At 38.0% G+C, this 24,254-nt stretch overlaps 2 protein-coding genes across 15 annotated transcripts in view; one reads left to right on the top strand and one right to left on the bottom strand.

Moving 5' to 3' along the window:
- ZNF346 (zinc finger protein 346) overlaps window positions 1–8,038 on the bottom strand; it is a 33,259-nt gene extending 25,221 nt beyond the window's left edge. For 5 of the 6 annotated variants that reach the window (XM_039356747.1, XM_039356745.1, XM_039356746.1 and 2 more), the window contains exon 1: window positions 7,950–8,038. In XM_039356747.1, coding sequence (XP_039212681.1) covers window positions 7,950–8,010 — 61 coding nt within the window. In that variant the 5' untranslated portion in view covers window positions 8,011–8,038. Of the gene's footprint in view, window positions 1–5,960; window positions 6,098–7,949 lie in introns of those variants that run through there. The other variant, XM_039356748.1, reaches the window with a different exon arrangement.
- Window positions 8,039–8,242: 204 nt separating this feature from the next.
- Window positions 8,243–24,254, top strand: part of UIMC1 (ubiquitin interaction motif containing 1) — an 83,732-nt gene continuing 67,720 nt past the window's right edge. For 3 of the 9 annotated variants that reach the window (XM_039356788.1, XM_039356789.1, XM_039356793.1), the window contains exons 1-2: window positions 8,243–8,602; window positions 19,894–20,039. In XM_039356788.1, coding sequence (XP_039212722.1) covers window positions 8,518–8,602; window positions 19,894–20,039 — 231 coding nt within the window. In that variant the 5' untranslated portion in view covers window positions 8,243–8,517. Of the gene's footprint in view, window positions 8,603–9,045; window positions 9,383–19,893; window positions 20,040–24,254 lie in introns of those variants that run through there. The other 6 variants (XM_039356791.1, XM_039356785.1, XM_039356783.1 and 3 more) reach the window with 5 other exon arrangements.

Here is a 24,254-nt window from a genome sequence, read left to right as displayed (position 1 = left end):
AAAAAAATCACCTGGTCAATGGAAGTCTTTCTGTAAGAAAGTACATTTCTAGCATTGTTTCTGGCTTATAAATCTTCAACATTTAACATCTCACATTGTGTCAAGAACAAAAAGATTCATTTTATTGGCTGTTTTGACAATATGTGTAATGGTCAATGTAAGTATGTAACTATTCTACACCAAATAACTGCTGTGTACACATGGACTGAGAAGATGAAAAAAATGTGTGAATAATCTCATCTATCATTGATCTGTAATTCTGTACAAACACAACCCATTTTACAAACTCCAGCAAATCACCACATTGATACAACAAATTACAAATACTGCTGTTAACAACATCAGGGAAAAAAATCATCTGAATTATATTTACTTGTGGCAGTAGTAGAACATAGTAAGAATTACCCGCAGAGAACAAGAATTTGTGGCAATTTTATAAGGCTAACAGATTGTACAAGTCTTGTAGATTAATGTCTGCTTTGTCATTTTTGTTTTTATAAAGATTACGGGAGCAATAGAATCCTGGAACACATGATGCTCATTTCTGATGCAAAAATCTACTTAATAGAAAAGATTCACACTTAATACTGGTAATTCTAATCCTGTGGACAATTGTTACCTGATAAGCATTCCAATAGCTTGTAATAATGATTAGTGAAAATCCACCAACTGTATCTCTTTCCAGTTTAGATTTGGACAGACATTCCCCTTACCTATTTTTAAACTTTGAAAGAGGCCAAAGTTCAAAATAAGGAAATAGCTATATATTATCAATTCAGTCAGAAAATATAAGCTATTTGGGGACGCGAGTTCTAAGAAGGTTGCCATTACATGTGCAAATAAATCCATGTTACATATGATAACATACAAACTCTCTACTACTTGTCACAAAAGGTCCAGCTCTTCTCTCACTCAACCCCACTTTGCCTCTTTATTGTAATCTTCAACATTTTTCTAATATCCAATGCACGTGGAAGAATAATACCCGTGCTTATCCATTTTGATTTGATTTATGCTGAGGATGAGAACTAGACCATGTGTATTCATGGCTGGGATTCAGAGGAACTATTTACAGGGGATCTTATCTTTTCTGAAGAATTCATTTTAAAAGACAGTATTGAAGATCTCTTACTTATTGACAGAGAAGGTAAACTGGACCTACTGAAATGTTCTGATAATTAAGACAAATTCTTAGGCTTTAAATTTATTTTTATTTTGTAACCAGCACACTTAATTTGAATTCTATCAAAAATAAGATCAATCCAATCATTGTGAAATCTGCTCATTACTGATGTAGAACTGTTAAATTCACACTTTAAATTGTGTTCCAAAGTGGACCAGTATGTTTATCACATAAAAGATTAAAAGGAATGAGACAAAGTCTGGTATTCTAAAATAATTACAATGTCTGCAAATATTTCTGTCCTTTCTTAGTATCAAATCTATGTCAATAGACTTTGATGACTTCATGTAGCGTTTCATAGACCAGGGGTGTCAAACTCTTGACTTCACATGTGTCACGATGTATTGCGACTTTTTTCCCATTGCCAGCAAAGGGGTGGGCACAGTTTTAGTGTGACGCATCCAGCCCGTGGGCCAGCAGTTTGACACCCCTGTACTGGACCATAGTTCCTAGATGTAAGAAAGGAAAGTAATACCCTTCCAAGTGTTGAATTACAATGACCAAGATTCTTCATCATTTATCATGTTGACTGTATTTCTAAGAGCCGATATTTCAGCTGTAATTGAAAGATCTCATATTTTCAATCTTAATTTAGACAACGATGATTTTACTGTTTTTACACTATAACATTTTCCCAGCCCTATGCTTTGGAAAAAAAGCATTTAATTAATACTGAAGACAACTTGTAATCTTTCATTTTCAAGGGCCTAACTCATTATACTGATTAAATAACAAATGGTACTATATTAATTTAGGTAAGCAAAATGCAGAAAACCTATAGGTTGGAGGTATAGATATTTAGCATATATTATTACAGGTGAAATTATCCAATTTGATTCTGTGCAAACTACAGAATGTAACTTAAGATGTGAAATTAAAAACGCTTAAACAATTATGCCCATATGATTCGACTGAGCATTCATTTCATTTGTTTATTAAATTTTTATGCCGCCATCTCCCCTATAAGGTGACTTGGGGCACTTTACAGGTTATAAAACAAGTAAAAAAATAGTTAAAGCATTAAAACAACACAGAATTAAAATATTATTAAGAGCTATACTGAACTATACTATAACATGAATTAACAGAAGAACACCAGTACATTCTTGGGAGGGTATTTCTCTTAAAATGTAAGATTGTTATAAAATATGATACTGAACAAAAGAACTGCACGGTCCACTTATGGTCACCTCTCCCCAGCAGCTTTCTATGAGACTGCAAAGGGAACAATATGCTCTTCCCATCTAATTAGCTAATGAAGAGAAGGATCAGGGTGATATGATAGCATTTTTCCAGTACTTGAGGAGCTGTCACAGAGAAGAGGAGGTCAATCTATTCTCCAAAGTACTTGAGGGCAGAACAAGAAGTAATGGATTGCAGCTTATTGAAGAAAGATTCAACCTAGAATTTAGGAAAAATTTCCTATCGGCCAGAAGAATTAATCAGTGGAACTGCTTGCCTCCAGAAATTGTGAGTGCTTCATCACTGGAGGTTTTAAAGAAAAGATTGGCAACCATTTGTCTGAAATGGTATAGAGTCTCCTGCTTAAGCAGCGGGTTGGACTAGAAGACCTCCAAGGTTCCTTCCAACTGTTACGCTCTATTTTATGATACCAACAGGACAAAAATAATTGGCTAGGTGGAGCTTAGAATATAAATAACATTTTAATAATTGAATAGGTAAACACATTTTGCCTTTCTCACTGCAAAGAAGCATGTCCATATAAATGTAAGAATATGTATATAACTAAATATCCAACTAGCACAGTAAACAAAACAAATACACTAGGAAAAAGTACCTTTCTGGTCACCAAAAGATGTATGCAACAACCTCTTCCAGGTAGAACACAATTTTTAGACCTTTTTCCTGTCCTGCAGAAGAAAGTCCTTTCCTTTCAATTGCACATAATGATTTCAGCTGAGTATAGTTCCATTTTGCTACCCACAACAAAAATTAGAAAACCAAACTATGTGTAAATAGTTAGCAAATACACTATTGTTAACTGATGGTTCCATAATTTCTTAAATTGACTCTTGATTCTGTCCTCTTTTGTAAGATAGGACTGTCAGGTCTATCTTTCAGTAACAAGACAGGTAGTTCAGAATTAAGGCCTACTACTTTCTTGATCACTGAAGATGGAGCCAATAGGACATGGGTATACTACACATTCCTATGGAGTCAATAGAGTTTAAAGTATCTTCTGTAGCAGTATTTACCCGAAGGCTCAAACTTGTCTATTTTATGTTAAATGAATGCACGTATGTCTGCTTGGGTTACTGTCCTACAAATGTAGATCAGGACTGGTAGCTAATGGGGACAATTCAGGAATACACCATCATACTAATATACAGTAGGTAATTCATTGCTTTCTTCATCCATAACTCCTTCTCCCTGGTTTTGAAGGTGAGTGAAAGCAACTTCTCCCATTTTCTTGTCAATTAAAGAGCCTGTCCCCACCAAGCAGACTCTAATACCCACTTATATCTGCATGTGGGCTCCATGATGCAACTGCCTTAGTTTTTTTTTTTTTTTTTTTTTTTTTTTTGCAGTTGTCTGCCCACCTGGCAAATGATAGCATTAATTTGAGGAACATTTTCTTTGCATCTTCTCTATCTTTGTGGAAGCATGTCTTGTTAGTGGATCTGAGAACTCCAGCAACTATTTCCCTATCCTGTTTTTTGCTCAAATAACGCTTAAGGTAAGATCGCTAGGCCAAAAGGATTAAGACCAACCTATCAAAAATAGTGCCATAAAAACTGTATAGAAACACAAGTTAAGATAGACAAGAAAATGATAAGTGAGCACCTGTCCAGCCTAGACGAGTTCAAATCACCAGGACCAGATGGATTACACCACAAGGTATTCAAGGAACTGGCAGATGTGATCTCAGAACCACTAAACTATATTTTTCAAAGATCTTGGAGCACTGGGGAACTACCAGAGAACTGGACAAGAGCTGATGTCGTTCCCATCTTCAAAAAAGGAAAAAAAATGGATCCAGGAAATTACAGACCTGGGAAGATTCTGGAAAAGATAATCAAACAATGAATCAGTGAATACCTAGAGGCAAACAAAGTCATTACTACAAGCCAACATGGGTTTGTCAAAAATAGATCATGCCAGACAAACCTTATTGCATTCTTTGACCAAGTGACAAAATTAGTGGCTCAGAGGAATGCTGTGGATATAATTTACTTGGACTATAGTAAGGCATTTGATAAAGTAAATCACAACCTATTACTCGATAAGATAGAAAAATGTGGGTTAGACAGCATCACCACAAGATGGATTCGTAGCTGGCTGACCGGCCGTACTCAGCATGTGGTCCTCAATGGAACCGCGTCTACATGGAGGGAAGTGTGTAGTGGGGTGCCCCAGGGCTCTGTTCTAGGCCCAGTGCTCTTCAACATCTTCATCAATGATTTGGACGAGGGGATAGATGGGGAACTCATCAAATTTGCAGATGACACCAAGCTGGCAGGAATAGCCAACACTCCAGAAGACAGGCTTAAGATACAGGAGGACCTGGACAGACTGAACACTGGGTACTATCTAAAAAATGAAATTTAATGGTGAAAAAAATAAGGTTCTACATTTAGGCAAGAAAAACCAAATGTACAGGTATAGTATAGGGGGTACCTTGCTCAATAGTAGTAACTGTGAGAGGGATCTCGGAGTCCTAGTGGACAATCACTTAAATATGAGCCAGCAGTGTGCTGCAGCTGCCAAAAAACTGGGCTGCATTAACAGGGATAGAATCAAGATCACGTGAAGTATTAATACCACTTTACAATGCCTTGGTAAGGCCACACTTGGAATACTGCATCAGTTTTGGTCACCACGAAGTAAAAAAGATGCTGAGACTCTAGAAAGAGTACAGAGAAGAGCAACGAAGATGATTAGGGGACTGGAGGCTAAAGCATATAAGGAACGGTTGCTGGAATTGGGTATGTCTAGTTTAACGAAGAGAAGGACAAGGGGGGACATGATAGCAGAGTTCCAATATCTCAGGGGCTGCCACAAAGAAGAGGGAGTCAAGCTATTCTCCAAGGCGCCTGAAGGCAGGACAAGAAACAACGGATGGAAACTGATCAAGGAGAGAAGCAACTTAGAACTAAGGAGAAACTTCCTGACAGTTAGAACAATTAACCAATAGAACAACCTGCCTCCAAAAGCAGTGAATGCTCCAACACTGGAAGTTTTTAAGAAGAGACTGGACAGCCATTTGTCCGAAATGGTGTAGGGTTCCTGCCTGAGCAGGGGGTTGGACTCGATGACCTCCAAGGTCCCTTCCAACTTTATTATTATTATTAAGTTGGTCTTCTTTAATACTTTCCTCCTTCACAAGGGCTGAAGGATTTTTTTCTTGTTTTCTATTAGAATGGAATTAACAAATATTCCAAATATTTTTTTAACGAATTAATGCTTAACTGAGTTGTAGGCTCCTAGTTGGTAATCCACCAGCTAATCAGAATCAGCAATGCACACCCAAACCCACAGAAAGTAAGTATTGTTAGTCTCATCAAGGGATGGTTCAGATGCCAGAAGGTCACTAATATTAGTGTAATCCAGTGCTCATTTAGATCACCTTGTATCCCACTTGTGGAGAATGAGAGGCTGCCAGAGGGTTGTTATAGTTGAAGAAACCTGGCACTTGTCCACTACTCATTTGCTACCTAAAAGCACCTCTGACTGATGCAGGTGTGAGTGTTCTTGGGTCTGCTCAAATCTAGATCTATGAAGCTGTAATATCATTTTTGCCCCAGCATTCTCTTACTTTAATTCTTAGTCTCCAAATGGCTTTTCTACTGTAGCTGTTTTTGGTGTGCTCATCTGCCATACTTGCCAAAGTCCTTTCCATTGCAGTGCTGGTACCAAATATTTATGATTTGTGAAACTTCAGCTATGACTTGAATTCTTTCCTTTGTCTTTGCAGTCCTCAATGTAACACTAAGAGAAAAGTCACTGCTTCTTCTAGTCAACAAAACTAAAGAATGAAATGAAGGAGTTTCCTCCACGACATAGGAAGAAGTCTTGAGATCTTCTTCCTAGAAGAGGTAAAGTTAAATTTTCACTATCAGCTCCATCTTTGGTAACTAAGCAAGATGCATTTAAAATATATCAGTAGCATTAAGTGCATCATTTAAAGAGATGAAAAGATTTCTAGGTTGAAAATTGGCAACTCTAACTGAGAAAACATAGCATCAGGTACAACTAACCTTTACATTTCTGCATTTACTGCATCACCGCATAATTACCATCTTTCTACAAATTGCTTTATTTCATTTTTCCCACTTAAACTTCCTGATAACTAAATTACCATAGTAATCTATCCATCCTTCTTTGATTTGGTACCACCTCTACATTTACTTTTTGATTCTAGTGTGTGATGAAAGATTAAATGAAAGACTTGGCCCTGAAAAGGTTGCCTATTCCAGATTTATATATTATCTAAATCAAATCAGATCCATAATGTTCTAGAACAGGCAACATACCCATAGATTGTCAGCCAAGGGGCATAATCTGTAGCTATTACTACATGTGCTTAACTATTATTAGATGTGTCCTCACTACTGATTCATCTGTGATGTAAAGAGATTTCCCCGTAAGTTATTAGCATTCTTCTATGATAAGCCTGCAAAGAACATTGGCAGGAAAAAATGCCCATTTGGAGTAATACTATTTCTTTACCAAGTAACAAGTCTCTTAAGTTTTCAGAAATCACCTTTTCAATGTAACTCTTTCAGTTTCTAATTTATGACCTGTTAAAATATCTATCATACTTTCCATTCCTTTTAGCACAACACAGCGCTTTCCAGAAGTTAGGGATAAGACATATCTCTCCAATATATGTTGTAATCTGACACATTTAAAGAGCAACAATTTGGGAAAACCTCTTTTGGGATTTCATTCTGGAAGTTCGGCTTATACAGTATCTACAATGAGGGGGGCAATATATCAAGTAGGATAAAACCCAATGCCAGGACTAGCAATAAACGAACCACAAAATTGACTCACTGTGCTCTATTGATTTAGAAAAGATTATAAATATATAAGGTAGCTTTTATCCCTGTTTGGATTATAATTCTTATCAGCATCAGCTATCATGGCCATTATTCGCTGGAGATGATGAAGTTTCACAGGTTCACTCTTCTGGAAGATCCCAGGTGGAGGGAGGACGTTATAAACCACAGGGAAAGAACGTTTCTCTCATCACACCACTAAACTTCCTGAGACACTAGTTCTAAAGTTGTGGACAAAGAGTGCCGTTTCCCCTAGTACAATGGAAACGGTGCACTCTTACACCATCTTAACAAGTAACAGATTGAGCGTTAAGTTTTGACTCAAATAATCAGATTTCCGACTTCTTGTCATAACTAATTTTTGTTTAATCTCAAAAGTGTCCACGAATTTCGTGTCTGCGGGCTGTCGCCAGTACCGAATGTAAACAAGTCTCCGGAGCTCAGCTTGACAAAGAGCTGGAAATGTTGTGAAGCACCTTCGGAGGAGGCAGAGAGCAATCCACGCGTGGGGAAGCACGTTTTGAGCGGCGCCCGTTCTGCACGTTTGATACGCGGGGGAAGGATCAGCAACCGTCCCAATCCTGAAGCCCCGCCTGAGAGCGCGGGGAAGGGGTAATGGCCAACAATCATCCCCAAGTCCTACTTTTTTGACGCAATACTGTACGCTTATAGGAACAGGTAGGAAGATAAGGTACAAGACACCGGTCCTCCGCAACAGCAAGGCAGAACCACCCCAGCCTCACCTGCCTCCTTTCCCACCGGTAAGGCTGAAGCGTCCCCGTTGCTACCCGCTTCGTCCGCCATCTTCGTCCAGTGTCGCCGCCCCCGAAGTATCTGCTCCCAGAACTCCGAAATATCGCGAGAGGTCCTGAAGCAAAGATATATACAGTAACGCGAGAGTCCACTTTCTCAATCGGGAGATTGGAAAAATCGAAGTGAGAAGTTTCTGTTCTCGCGATGCTTGATTCAAAAGCTTGGGAAATTGAGCACGTGATTGAAGCTGAGTCTTATTAGTGCCCGGAGATAGGCGGATGTTCTGCGGTTCCGGCGGGAAGGGAAGTCTTGATTGCCTTTAATTCGGAACAGTCAACCGTTTAAAGTTCTTTAGAAACGTATATAATTCGTGCAGTGTACGAAAGGACTAATACATTTCGGTTGTATATCTCAAATGTGCATTCTCATGTCTGTAGGAATCCTTGTGGGAATTCTGATTAAAACTGTTAATCTGAAGCCCTTGCGGGAGTGAAAAAAAGATTATAATCCCATGTCATAATTAAGACAAGCACGGAAGGCAAGGAATAATGCTGTTAAATGAGGATAAAGAACAATGCCGAATTGTATTCAAGGGCGACGCTGGTCAGAATCCTAGAAGACACTCATTTTCCAGTATTGGGAGGTAAGCGAGAGAAAAAAAAGCCGCTCAGCCGTATCGATTGCACAGCACCGTAACTCATAACACTTTGCAATAGTGGCGGGTATCTGTAGCTCGGGTGTAGGATGAGGGTGAAGGTTCATTCTCTGAGCTTGTGGGTTGGTTTCTGAACGTTTCGTTACGAAGCTAGATAACATCTTCAAGAAGTTTAGGGGATGGCACCGACATAACGAAACGTTCAGAAACCAACCCACAAGCTCGAACCTTCACCCTCATCATAACACTTTACTGCGGAAAAGAGGAAGGTTACAAACCAAACGGCAACAAAACCAGACTGTCTGCCTTCAGTTCCAGCACAATGCCCGACCGAGGCTCGAAGGGGACGATCCCTCCCCAAAGGCGAGCGCGACCCAAGTTCCCGCCTGCTCACAGGGTACGCGGATCGTCATGTGACCCTTTTCCGCAACAAGCCCTTCATCTTAGCTACGGGAATTGAAGCTCCCGGAGCTAACATGAATGTGGGCAAAAGGCCCGCTGTTGGCTGCCTTTGAGTCTCCCGGCGAGAAGAAGCAGAGTCCGGGACATATCATTGCCTCCTGGCAGAGTTGAATGGGGAGGGAAAGGGTGGGGAATGACAGAGGCCCGGTGTGGGGAGGGACTGGATCGGTGAGTACAGTAATCCCTTCGTGCTCATCCCGACCCGCCAAATTCGCTTGACAATCTGCCTTTCGGATCTGCCTTTCGGTGAAATCTTCCATCTCGGGATCTTCTCCCAGGACTGATAGTCCCTGCAGAGTGAATCCTGTGAGCCTGGCTTTTTTTTTGGCGGGGGGGGGGGGAAGGGATTTGCGGTCTTTCTAGTTCACTTTTTCCGCCAAAGCAGAATGAGAAAGTTTGTGGGGGTGGGGGTCGCTGACGCAGAAATCGTCAGAAAAAGCTTCTCATAGGACAAAAGATATGTGTGGTCTGTCTATGAATGTAATGTAAAGGCATAGCTGTAAGAGTCCTTTCGGAAATGAGCCTCCAGAGTAATAAGACGATCACATTTATTAAATCAGTTGGCTCATTCGATTTAAAAGTCACGTCCTTTCGGCTCTTATCCTGCTTATTATTTAATCTCTGTGTGCTTCGATTACTTTTCTCGCACTGGTGTGCTGTTACTTGCTCTTCATATTCATGTGAAAAAAAAATATATGTGTTTCGTTTTTCTCCCTCTGGTAACTTACAGCATCTTCATACTATCCCGCCGCCATGATAAAAAGCCTGTTCTCAGTAACTTTTACTTTTGGAATGTCTGTTCCTACCCTCATGTAGCCAACCAAAGAGGATAGAGCTTTTTGCCTGTCTGATATCTTTATATAAAAATAGGAATAAAACCCATTATCTGCGGCCTTATTTGCACTTGCAGTCCTTCAGGCTATATTGTACAAAAATACTAACTGGGAAACTTAGATATTTTTCAATATTCTCAAGTTTTCGTTTTAATATCAAAACAGCAACACTTTCATTAGTACCTCTTTCAAGATGTTTTCCAGTTTGTTTATATGCTGTTGTACTGTATGTCATAGTTGAGGTTAATAAATCACATGCGCAGTTTAAGAGAACAAGCCAAATAGCAGCCTTCTTGTAGAATACCGGTATTCTTTTTCATATACCCTGTCCTTGAGTTTGTAAATAGTAAATAGTACTACAAGAGGCCATTAGAACGATTATGCAAAGAAGAAGAAAAGTGGCTAATGTTTTTTAAAAAATGAAATGAATATTCTCAATCATTTCCCATAAACACAGAACAGTATTTGTTTCAAGGAGAAAAATAACAATTTTGAGCATCCTCAGAATTAAAATTCTGACAGTTAAACACCATACTTAATTGTACCTAGAAAAGTACCTAGATTCGTGGAAGCTAGTTTAAAAATATTTCTTGCAAAATGCGTTAGGGAAAGTGGGAAATCATGTTCAGTGAGGGAAATGTTGATTAGCTATTAGAAGTTGTGTAGTGATGTCTATTGCAGAATAACATTTTCAAATAAACCTTATTTTCTAGCCTCTAGCCATTTCTTGAAATAGGTAAATAGCCACAAGATATGACTTGTTATTTTAACTTTTTTTTGTAGTTTATATGAACATTGGTTGTTTGTGGATACAGGCAAGTTCAAAATAGAATACGTTGTAATAATTAGAGAATATGGAGGATGCTAATCAGCTTGAAAAAAAAATTCAAAGAAAAGATCTTCCAGGAAATACTGATTTATTGCATTTATTCAAACAGTGTTTAAAGTTGAACTCAGAGACATCAAGAATGTATCTTGGTTGCTCTTTGATTTTCAATAATGTTAGGAAATTTTTCATTTGGGCCTTGATTGCATGGAAAAGTTCTTTGTCTTTTTCTTCCTTTTCTGGAATTAGGTAGATGGTACGTCCTAGCCAACTTTGACTGATTTTAAAAAAGCAAACAGCACCGAAGTTTATTAGTAATTGAATGAATTATATATTTATTTATTTGTTAAATTTAGACACCACCTATTTCACAGAGTGAAATGGGAGACTGAATGGGAGAACTTCAGTAAATTCCAGAACTATGGGCTAGACTGGGAAATTGAAGCAGGAAATTAGAAGCTATTTGTGCATTTTTGATACTTCACACTGGATTGCAAAGCTGCCGCATGAGTTGTTCTGGAGATAAGATGAGAGAGAACTACATGTACGCTAACCTAGGAAATGCAGGATGTAATAATGCATACATATATAAAATGTATATGTATATGGATATAAAATATATAAATAAATAATTATAAAATATATATAGTATAGTATATAAAATATATATACAGGTAGTCCTTGACTTACAATTTCAATTGAGTCCAAAATTTCTGTTGCTAAGCAAAACATTTAAGTGAATTTTGCCCCATTTTACGACCTTTGTTGCCACAGTTGTTAAGTGAATCTGGCTTCCCCATTGATTTTGCTTGTCAGACGGTCACAAAAGGTGATCACATGACTCTGGGGCACTGCAACTGATCCAGCAGTTTGAAAGTGGACGACTGTGAATAGATGGGTACCACTTTGGTGGGCAGGGTTAGTGGAGGCATGAAAAGGCCCCCAACTGGGTGTCCTCTGGGCAATGGTGATGTCACCGGCTAATCCTTTCAGCCCAAAAGTGCTTTGGCACTCCCGACATGATTGTAGTACTATAGCTGCCAAGTGTCTGAATTTTGATCATGTGACCTTGGGGATGCTGCAACAGTTATAAGTATGAAAAATTGTCATAAATCACTTCAGTACCATTGTAACTTTGAACGGTCACTAAATGAACTGTTGTAAGTTGAGGACTACCTGTACACAGAATAAATCTGCCTGCAACTGCAGTGTAGAAGGTCCCAGAAGGCAGAAGAAGGCAGGAAACTGTTCATTTACAGGGCATCGCATAGGTATACCTGGCAGTACAATTGCACATTGGGAGGCTGAGTGTACACCATTTTGATGCTGCCCTGTCCTGTGTGTTTGCTAATCTTGTATTTAGTTTGTGGTGTTCTTTCTTTGGTAGTGACTAAATTACTGTATTGTGTGAAATTAAGCAAAAGCATGTATGTGCATGTTTTTAATATTTGGTTGGACTAATGAAAAGCCTCTTGGAATGTAACCTGTTTGTCAAGACAGAACCACCATATATACTTAGAAAAAATAGACAATTTAAAATCTGTTGATCATTGAATTATTTCCATTGAGCAAAACAACAATTTTCAAAAATTCATGAGGTTCAGAAGTCCAGTTACTAATGGACAAAATGATCCTTAAAAGTCAAAGAAAAATCTTTTTATGGCTCAGATACACTATAGAAAGACTTTTCCACTTAATATGATCAGAAAATGCATAGAAATTTTGTGGTTTATAAAAACATTATTTGAAAGAATGAATGCATGGAAAAATAAAAAAGAGATGAGAAAAGTCAGAATTAGCAATGAAATATTCCATGGTGACCTATTTGTTTTAGCAATGATACTTTTTACAGATACTTTAAACAGAATCAAATATAAATATCAACTATCAAATGTCCAAAAATAATTCATTTGCTATACATGGATAACCTAAAATAATTTGCAAAATAAAAGGTAGAATTTGAACCTCTGCTTTATATTAAAGTTACACCTATCCTCCGTGAGCTGCACTGGTTGCCTATTGGTCTCTGGGTCCAATTGAAGATGTTGGTTATTACCTTTAAAGCCCTATATGGCTCAGGGCCAGGCTATTTGCGAGACCGCCTACTACCTCATAGTTCCCTACGTCCGGTTAGATCCCACAGGCTGGGCCTCCTTCAGGTCCCGTCGGCCAAGCAGTGCCATTTGGCAGGGCCGCGGAGGAGGGCTTTCTCTGTGATGGCGCCCTTGTCTTGGAACCAGCTCCCCCCGGAGATTAGGACCGCTCCCACCCTGTTGGTTTTCTGTAAGCTGCTTAAGACCTGGCTTTTCCGGCAGGCCTGGGGTTTATAAAATCTGACCCCTGGATGACTGTAATTGTGCTGTTCGTTTGTCATGTTTTATGTTGTTTTTATTGTTAGCCGCCCAGAGTCCTACGGGAGTGGGGCGGCTTATAAATTTTAAAAATAAAAAAATAAAAATAAATAATATTACCTATATATTCACTGAGGATGGCAAAATGGAATTCAGTCTAGGTAAGTGTACTTAGAATTAAAGGCAACAAAATTATTGAAGAAGATGGATTACAGCTAATGAATGGCAATACTATAAGACAATTGGTGTCAGGAGGAGGATATAAATATTTAGAATTAATATAGGCCTCTGCTTACACGACTGTTAAGAAAATACTAGCTCTAATTATATAATATGAATCTGAAAAATTTAAATAGAGGGAACATTAGTAAACCTATAAACCCTCAGGCTACGCCTATTACTCAATATACCACAGGTATAATTGATTGGACATGGGTTGAATTAGATATCCTTGATGGGAAAGTAATAGTATTAATTATGAATCATGATTTCCATGTTGACGGGTTTGTTGTAAATAAAATAGGGAGGGGATTATTCCAAGTAAATGGTAGAATGAAAGAAGTACAACTTGTATATCAGGCATAGCAACTGATAGAAGTTTGCAAAAAGAAAGAAGACTACAAAAGCAAAAGACTACACAAAGAAAGCATCTGAAAGCCAAACTAAAACCTAAACTCCTCATGGGCAATATCTTTATGTTTTATGAATTCAATTTATATGGCTGCCTGTCTTAAGCATATTATTATGAGCAGCTAATGGGGAATAAAAAAGGTAAAATATTATAACAATAAATAACAATATACCACCCAGAATAAAACCAGATAAATAATCTTGATACAGGCAACCCCAGGTAGGGTTACAGAACCAGGTCTTACAGAAACTCTTACAGAAAGCTAAGAGGGTCAGGGTAAGTCTAATCTCCAGGAGATGGTACCACAACAGAAAAGACTTCTCTTACGCCTTCCAGATGACCCTCTCTAGTAGATGGGACCCGGTTTGTTCCTGTGCTGCTGGATCTCACAACATAGCTAAATATATTGAAGAAAAATCAAATTAAAATTTGACTTGGCTAAAAAACTGCAATTCTTCAAAAAGAAGCTATGGTAACAATCACAGCAACCCAAGTATACATCATCAAAGTCAAAACTGAGCACATTTCAAATGATAAATACCAACAATGTAAGATCAAAGATGAAACTGTAGATCACCTCATTCATGCCTATAGCACCAATCATATCATGGCTGACTCAGGAATTCTGGGAGTTGAAGTCCACGAGTCATAAAAGAGCCAAGGTTGCCTACCCCTGCGTTAGGTGAACCACAAGAGCCTGTTTGTGATTTCCAGGGATTGGGGAACATATAGGATTGCTTTGGCTAATCTGGTGCTTTACATCTGTTGTATCCTTCCCACTTGAAAGGGGGAAAGGGAAGGGCAGGACATGGACGAGCAGAGTTGCTCTTGCCAGCATTCATGCCTCATGAGGTGCTGTGAACTATATGGGTCAGTTTATGTCCAGAGATTCTCTATTCATGGTTTAAAGATTTGTTCAGCAACAGTTATACATAATTAACTACTGAGGCATGAATTTTTCAAGGCAGATTTTTTTTTCCCCATAAGCAACTCGTATATTTTTGAGGAAGAAGTGCCTTTGATTTCAGTGGAACCATTTAAGATATGAGATTTTCAGTCATTGCAAAAAAGAGACTTCTCTGATCCATAAGATGTGATTCTGCATTTCTGTACTTCTAAATTGTTATTTGCGAATTATTGTGATTTGCTCTGTTAGCATATACAGGTAGTCCTTGACTTACAACAGTTCATTTAGTGACCAAGTTACAATGTTACTAAAAGTGTGACCGTTTTTCACAGTTATGACCTTTTCAGCATCCCCACAATCATGTGATCAAAATTCAGATGCTTGACAACTGGTTCATATTTATGACTGTTGCTGTGTCCTAAGGTAATGTAATCATCTTTTGCGACCTTCTGACAAGCAAAGTCAATGGGGAAGCCAGATTCATTTGACAATCACTTTACTAACTTACCAATTGCAGTGATTCACTTAACAGCTGTGACAAGAAAGGTTGTAAAATGGGACAAAACGCAGTTAACAAATGTCTCACTTAACAACAGAAATTTTGGACTCAATTGTGGTCATAAGTTGAGAACTATCTGTACACGCAATATTATACAGGTATCACAGATATATTCTTCGTTTGGAAAGCTGATGGATTTATCGTTACTTGATATATTCTAAATAATAATAATAACAAAGTTGGAAGGGACCTTGGAGGTCATCTAGTCTAACCCCCTGCTCAGGCAGGAAACCCTATACCATATCGGACAAATGGCTGTCCAGTCTCTTCTTAAAAACTTCCAGTGTTGGAGCATTCGCCGCTTCTGAAGGCAGGTTGTTCCACTGGTTAATTGTTCTAACTGTTAGGAAATTTCTCCTTAGTTCTAGGTTGCTTCTCTCCTTGATTAGTTTCCATCCATTGCTTCTTGTCCTGTCTTCAGGCGCTTTGGAGAACAGCTTGACTCCCTCTTCTTTGTGGCAGCCCCTGAGATATTGGAACCCTGCTATCATGTGCCCCCTCGTCCTTCTTTTCATTAAACTAGACATACCCAATTCCAGCAACCGTTCCTTATATATACATAATCCCTAGTATGCTTGATCTATGGTGCTGATTATCAATAGTGTATTCAAGCCTATTGCTTGAATTCTCAGGAGTAATTTAAGGATGAGAGTTACTTGTTTTTGGTTTTGTGTTTGAGTGTTTTAAGCTGTCAAGATTGTGCATTATCTTACTGATAATTATTTTCTGATTCATCAAAGTGATAAATGATGAAAAGGGGAAGTAGCAGTCATAGAAAGGATATTGTCAAGGATACCTTGAAAATGCAAGTTTTCAAATGAAGCACGTGGTTTTCCTTGTTAATGGATCACCTTGGCTGTCTTCACTGAGAAAGAAAAATGTTCTGAAAAGTTTCAAGATGAAAAGAAAAAAACTCCTTAATAACAAGCAGGGGACTAGAACAGTGGTGGCGAACCTATGGCATGCGTGCCGAGGCGGCACGCAGATCCCTCTCTGTGGGCACGAGCCATCGCCCCAGCACACGTGGTCTCTAAAAGTTTGCCATCACTGGCCTAAGGCCAGCCAGCCGGGAGCCGCCATTGGGAAGCCCACCATCCCACCCACCAGAGACCCCCTGGATCTCCCCCAACCCTGCCCGGCTCCCACAGGTGTCCCTCCCCATAAGCAATATCAAAGTGGCCACACCCACCCTGGCCACGCCCACCCAGTCTGCCAAGCCCACTGTAGCTGCACCCACCCAATGGGTCACACCCACCCAGCACCAGGCGATACATAAGTGGGTTTTGGGTTGCAGTTTGGGCACTCGGTCTCTAAAAGGTTTGCCATCACTGGACTAGAAAATCATCCTGGTAGCCAGTGCATAGAATTAGTTGCAGTTATTAATTCGATACATGTTCTTTCGGCTGACACTGAATATTGGTGTTTGTTAACACCAGATTTTGAAAGAGAGGATGTGGCAGTGGTGGGGAAAAGCATGAAAGCATAACAGCATTTTCAGTGCTTTTTCACTTGTCTTGGTCTCAATACTGCTAAGGGACAGCAGTCATTTTGAGTTTCAGAGCTGCTATGAGAGTATTGTGATTAAATCTCTATAGGCCATTTTGAAAATGTAGAATATAAGCATGAGTTATTATATACTCTAGTCACCAGGAGTAAAAAGCTAACTTGAAGGCATAATGAAGGAATGCATGAGCTGAAGGAACTAAAGAATAGCACGAATCTTGCCTTTTAGGGCGTCTTCCCCAATGTACCTCGGTGAATACCAAGATGTTAATATAAGATAAAAACATATCAGTATTGTATTCTGCACATCATAATAATAATGTTAGTAATAATGTTAAAATAGAGGTTTTTTTTTCTACTCTGATTCTAGACTTTTTTTATTACATCAAGAAATATGAAGAACAATCAGTTACAGAAGATCCTAGTTTATTTTGAAGAAGGTTGTGTTTATTTATGTCTGCCTCTTATAATATTGGAGGCCGAAATAATTATTGAGAAAAAATTGAATACAGTAAAATCTTGATTCCTCTAGATTTCATCCAATGGATATTGCATTCAGTGGTCCAAATTCTATTATTTTATATAATTATACCAAAGATGCAAATAATGCAGTGAACAACATTTTCATTGCTATATTGACACTCTTTGCTTTATTGGACTGGGGAATAATGGTTGCCCTCCATTCAATTAGTCCATTAAAAAAAGTTTCATTGTATTTATTTATATTTATCTGATATATTTTGACCTTCTGGCTTCTGAGTGGTTAAAAAAATTAGCAGAATTTTGAAAAAAAAAACTACAGAAATTTCAGGGCAATGCTGAATTATTTTAATTTCAAGGTGAGAATACTGAAATGAAATGAAACTTCTGTAAAAGTTTAAAAACTAGATCTCCATTTTAAATGGCAGCTGATATCTTAGAGAATACAGGCAGTTACAATAATAGAAATAACAACAACGATATAAACAATAGGTTTGAAAAAATTCTGGTAATTGGATTTGTAGAGCAATATATATAGTTGGGAAGAATATAGAAATTATATATTTTCAGACACACATACACACATAACTAATAACTTAGCATGTAAACTTGTACAGTTTAGCATCTTTGATTTGATTCATATTTTCTGAGAAACCTAAACAGTAACTTCAAAAGTACGCAGGTCTTATTTTGTAAAATCAAATTTGTTAAATATGGAGAGACAATTACATACTAATGTAATCTTAAGCTTATTGACCTTTTATTTTTATTATGTGAAAAAAATATGATAAATTCACAAACAGCAAATAGTATTTGACGAAAAATAATCCAATGCCATTACAATATTGTAAGTGTTCGTGAATCAATTTCCTCAACTTTCTTTTTTTGTTATCTGCTTCTATGAATTGATAGAATACATGCTAGCGGTTAATGCAGGCAAGACTAACATAACACTTTCCACCTGTCATTTGGGTAATTGTAGCCTGGTGCTTGTTATTTTTCATAACTTTGTCCATTCTCTCTTGCGTTTCATTCAGCCTGAAAGTTCTTCCAAGACTAACAACATTAAGTCCCCTGTCTCTCTTTTTTTAAATTCTTCAACACAGCCATCTGAATTTATCTTGTGTAATCTTTTCTTCTTCTTTTTCTTGCTGCTCCGTTGTTCCCTTTTCTTATCATAGTTAAAACTGTACTGTTGATCTATATAGTGCAGCAAGATCCATTTTTCTATTTGATGCCAGTTCATATCAAAACAGTTTCCCACCACTGCCATTATTCTAGCTTCAGGAAATGGGTTATATATAGCACAGTATGAAGGAATAGGCTTTATTCTGTGACTTTTGTTGATTAACAAGGCTGCAGTTGGAAAGCTAAGAGCATTATGTATCCAGGCATGACAGGATTGAGCATATAGAAAAAATATAACAGCCCCTCACTACCCCGTCATCTTTTTTGAGGATTGTGTTATGTGAATCCATATTGGATTCTAGCTGTTGTTCAAGTAGTCTCTTGGCTATCTTAATGCTCATTTTATAATCTAGTCAGGTGCAGTAGTCTTCGACTTAATGAAAACAGTTAGGACTGGAAATTCCATTGCTAAATAGGCAGTTAAGTCAGTCACCCAATTTGACTCTGTATTTTTTTCCTCTGTGGTTGTTAAGTGAATCACTATTTACTGTTAAGTGAACACATGGTTGTGAATCGCATGGTTGTTAAGTTGTTTCTACAAAAACTCTCTAAGTGAGAAATACGTTATCAGAATGTGTTATGATCGGTTCACGTGATGAACTGATTGCCAGAAAAGATTTGCATGTGGTAGAAGAAAAGGTTTTGCAATGTTGCCTTCTTCTCTTAGTTGTCCCACAGTCCATACAGCTTTCACCGATAAAGCTTTTTATCTAACTCTTTTGTTAAGTATAGTTTGGAAAATGTTGTCAAAAACATTAGTTTTAAATTACATTTATACTTGCTTTCTCTCTGTTTCACGTTAACTCATTAGCATGTCCAGGGCTAATAGTCACAGGTTTTCTCAGTGTTGTACCTGCAAAGTACCTTCTCTGGAATTAGTCTGGTTTAAGCCCAGTAGAGGGCACAATGAGTACGCTGTTTAGCAAGAAGCTTAATCAAAAAGAAGGAAACTCAAAAGAGTTCTTGACCTTTTCTCTCCTCAAAGTGTCATTTAATCATTTTGCCATTCTTCTCACCTCTGCCTAATTTCTACAGCGTACCCTCAAGCCCTTGTGAGTGATGGTGTCTTAAAAATGTAACCCCCATCCTATGCCTAATTGAATATGGAAGCTGCAATTGCTTCTCATATGTTGGTTTTCCCTTCTACATTGCTGAATCTAACCTGCTTCACTTCCCCTCAACCTGATGGGTTCTGCACCAGCATTGGAGAAGGATTGAAGCTAATGTGTTGGGAAGGATGGGTGGTAGTTCTGGATATTAAATGTGTAATTTTTGCACAATGGTTAACTAAGCTTTTCCCATTTTTCCCATTTTTCTTTAGAATATGCAATTAGTTTTCGTTATACCACCTTATTCTGCTTTAAAAGGTACCCTTAATTGGATAAGCAGGGATTTATGAATGCGTCTTTTAATACTCTCAATTTACCAGTCAATATGATTAAAATGGAAACTAGGGTGTTTCACGTCAAGGTTGTAAGGCAACATTCTGTCAATAGAAAAGGAAACCAGCTAAAAAGCTTTTAATGCATTTTGTTTCAGTGCAAAAGATGCCAAAGAAGAAGCGGAAGACTGCAAACGAACCTGATTCCAAAGATCAGGGAGAGAAGGAGGCAAGGGACCTGTCAAATGCAAAGTTAACACATTCTGCAGATACATTCATTATCATATCTGACAGCGATGGAGAGGTGGGTAAACAAGAGCTTAAACAAAATAAATATTGACTTTGGGGATCTAGTTATATACCAATATATATGATTGAAATGAGTTCAGGCACTTGAAAATCTCCCATATAAAAGCAGAAGTGAACTAGAGTTTATTTATTTATTTAGTGAAGTTAGTTGCTGCTCATCTTGTATATATAGTAGGAACCATTCTATTTTTTTTAAAGCAGGGTTCAAAAGCCCCAGAAGGCATGAGGTTGATGGAATGACATCACAGGTGTGGTAATTTATTTATCATATAAACTGCCCATCTCACATGAAAGTGATTCAGGGTAGCGTATACAAAACTTAATTATAAAAAAGACATAAAAATCACACTTAAAAATAAAAAGAGGTACACAGAACAGGAGAGGATGATATTAACCACAGTGAGGGGGCCATCACAAAAATCTACCCAATCCCAGGCCTGGTAACATAGCCAGGCCTTGAGGAATTTGTGGAATGTTAAAGAGGGATGGATCTTCTCTGAGGGGAGAAGATTCCACAAGGCAGGCACTATGGCAGACAAGGCACATCTGCTGGGACCCACCAAATTCAATTCCCTAGCACAGTGTTTCCCAAACTTGACAATTTTAAGGCATGTGGACTTCAACTCCCAGAATTCCACAGCCAGCGTTGCTGGCTGTGGAATTCTGGGAGTTGAAGTCCTCGTGCCTTAAAATTGTCAAGTTTGGGAAACACTGCCCTAGGAGATAGGACCCAGAGCATGCCACTCTACGAGACCTGATGAGGTGGGAGAGGCGGTTCTTCAGATAACCCAGCTCCATGCATGGAGGGCTTTAAAGGTAAAAAGCAACACCTTGAATTAGATCAGAAGCAAACTGACAACCAATGTGGCTCACAGAGCAAAGGTGTGTATCGCTCTACATGCACATATAACTGCCCATGTCATCACTACATTTTGCACTGGGTGAAGCTTCTGAATACTCTTCAAAGACAGTCCCATGTAGAGCACATTATAGAATCCAAATGGGAGGTCACTAGAACATGAGGACTGTTACCTTTTGTAAGGTATAAATTGGGTCTACTTAAGATATAATTGGGATTGCTTCTTTCCCAATAATCTTTCATGTGTAGCTTCTAGGATTTAACAATATATGCCTTTACCCCATTTTTATCTCCATTTTTGTTTTTAATATTGAAATATTTTCATGTTTAATTATATAAAATTTAAAAATTCAAATTTGTTTAATTACAGTCAATAATCAGCAAAGTTAATTCATAGAAAGCAGGGTTCTATACTAAAAATAGAAAGTAAAACATATTAAATTTACATACTATTACACATTGGAGAGGACTGTTGCATGTAATTTGATAGCATTATTTCTAGCTGACTAAGGAGAGGTTATAGAGAGCAGTCAAAAGCCAGCATCCAGCTTCTACCTCAAGTAAAAAAATCTTGCATCAATTGCAGCTTCTCAGTGGATTAATAACGCTCCTGATAAGAAGCTCATTTTTAGAGTCCTACTTGATTTTAGGAAAAGATGACTGAGGGTTGAATAGTTTCAACAAAACAACAAAAATCTGGTGCAGCTAATGTTATAAGTAAATGATTCTACCTCTTTTAGGTACCAGATGTCCATCAAGGGACTTTAAAAATAGTATTTAAAAAAACCCTGTAAAAGATTTTTAAATGCTGCCATATTTTGAAATTTGCCTGGAAGTCTGCTTAATGAGAAATGTCTAAAGGTTTTGGGGATAACAATTCATTCCAAAACGCTTCCTTTGATACTCATTTGCTTTTAATGTTAAATTCTCATGATAGCATCAACTTGAGAAAAGTGTTGTTTACTGGTACTGTATGAACAGATGTACAAATGAACTAGACTAAAACAGGAGTCTATATTCTGTCCAATGTAACAAAGTTATATTTAATCACTAATTTAGATTGTTGCCGTTTTGTAGTATTCAGTACAGTATTCATATAATAAATGTAGCAATTCTTAATTTGCTGCTAGTAATATTATTAATGGTGTTTCATGAATTAACAATTTCATTTTAGATTTTAGAAATAATCTAAGTTTTCCTATAAATTGAATTTAAGCCCTGTAAAATTAGTGATGGATTTTAATTTGCTAATGTATGCTTGCAGTTTTTATAGCTTTGCCCTGTTTTTTTTTTTTTTTTTTTTAAAAAAAGATGACTGTGATTACAGTATTTATACATTGCCTAGAGGATTTCAGTTCTAATTAGTAGATTTGTGCCTAATATATTAATGGCTAATATTGATATAGTTATTATCTGAAAGGACTAAAAAATGCTGCAAATGTTAAAAGAAAGAAATGTTAATGATATTGAAGTTAACACCTGTATATTTATTAGAAATCCTCTCTCCTAAGGAAACTCTTTCAAAGAACCATACAATATAGCAGTGATTATTTCTTTGTGCTGAACTTCCAACCAGACAAATGTGTTAACAAACTTTGGATTCGTTTTGTGTTATTTTTCATGCTGAAATTTGCAAAGAGCAAATAAGTGAGACTTAGTAGAGTCTGCTGAACTTGAGAGAATAAATCTACTGCTGATTATAATTATATTATTGTGTATACATTTGAAAGCAGAAAACCCCCCACAAAAACAAAACCCCCAATTTTTTCTTCAAATAGTTCTGTTAACCATTTAGTACAGTGATTCTCAACCTTTCTAATGCCGTGACCCCATAATACAGTTCCCCGTGTTGTGGTGACCCCCAAGTGGGTGTGGCCACCAATAAGAGGGAGTAGGACAGCTAGGGAAAAGGGAAAAAAATGGCGGACAGCATGGTTTGGTGACCCCCGTGAAATGGTCATTCGACCCCAAATGGGGTCCCGACCCACAGGTTGAGAACCACTGATTTAGTACTTTGTTTAGATCAGTGGTTCTCAACCTTTCTAATGCCACGACCCCATAATACAGTTCCCCATGTTGTGGTGACCCCCAACCACTTATACATCACCGGGTCCCAGGGGCGTGGCCAAAGAAAGGGGGGAAAATGGTGGACAGCCTTGTTTGGCGACCCCCGTGAAATGGTCATTCGACCCCAAATGGGGTCCCGACCCACAGGTTGAGAACCACTGGTTTAGTACTTTGTTTAGATCAGTGGTTCTCAACCTTTCTAATGCCACGACCCCATAATACAGTTCCCCATGTTGTGGTGACCCCCAACCACTTATACATCACCGGGTCCCAGGGGCGTGGCCAAAGAAAGGGGGGAAAATGGTGGACAGCCTTGTTTGGCGACCCCCGTGAAATGGTCATTCGACCCCAAATGGGGTCCCGACCCACAGGTTGAGAACCACTGGTTTAGATTGTATCTTCGAATATCTAAACCAGTATTTCTCAACCTTTGCAACTTTAAGAGGCACGGACTTCAACCCTCAGAATTCCCCAGATAGAAAGATGTTAAAGTCCCTATACTTCTTAAAGTTGTCACAGTTGAAAAACATTGATCCGAACATAATTTCTCACGCTGCAGAATAATATATACACAAGGAGGCCTTGAAAGAGTCCATTTGGCTGTTTAAGTGAAAAATTTTCTCAATACATTTAGTGAGTGGATTTTTTCCATTTCCCTTCTTTATAAATATAATCTTGCCTTTCATTTTGTTTCTTGACAAAAATGTTTTCTTGGAATTGTGAAAAAATATTTCTGACTTTTAAAACGTCCGGTTACCTTATAATAAAAGGATGCAAAAGTCTGGCTTAAAGTACTATACAGTTTTAGAGAGGAGTTCATTCTCATTTCATCGAGCGGCGTTTGGATGAGGTTCCTTACGATTCACCCATATAAAGAGAAACTCAGAAATCAGAGAGTAATTGAACTGTTGTTGCTTGAGCAGCCTTTCATCAGACATCTTTAGAACTAGTCTCCAGTATTGTTTTTGAATTGGGGTGTTTTGGAGTGGTTGCAGCTGGTAAGTCTCCTATGTATCTTTTTGGTGTATCTCTGGCAGATTGCATTTTCTGTCATGCTTTATTGTCAGGGCCATTTATGCCGTCTTGCAACTTTTTAAAATCTTTTTTTGCACAGGCTTTGTTTGTTTCAGCATCTGCTAAGGCTAATCAGGAGAAGTGTTTCTGCCCAGTTGTTTGATCATTGTCATTTGCTTCTGAACAGTGCGAGCAGATGACAAAAGTGACTTGAGACAGACTACTGTATGTAATTAGTGTCTTCATCAGTTTTTATTGCTGTTGATAAAA

Source organism: Crotalus tigris, unplaced genomic scaffold (assembly GCF_016545835.1).
Source record: "Crotalus tigris isolate CLP2741 ecotype Arizona unplaced genomic scaffold, ASM1654583v1 scf7180000018829.1913635, whole genome shotgun sequence".
NCBI lineage: Eukaryota > Metazoa > Chordata > Lepidosauria > Squamata > Viperidae > Crotalus > Crotalus tigris.
Note: the sequence above shows the minus strand (reverse complement) of the source record. Positions and strands in the feature narration are given on the sequence as shown.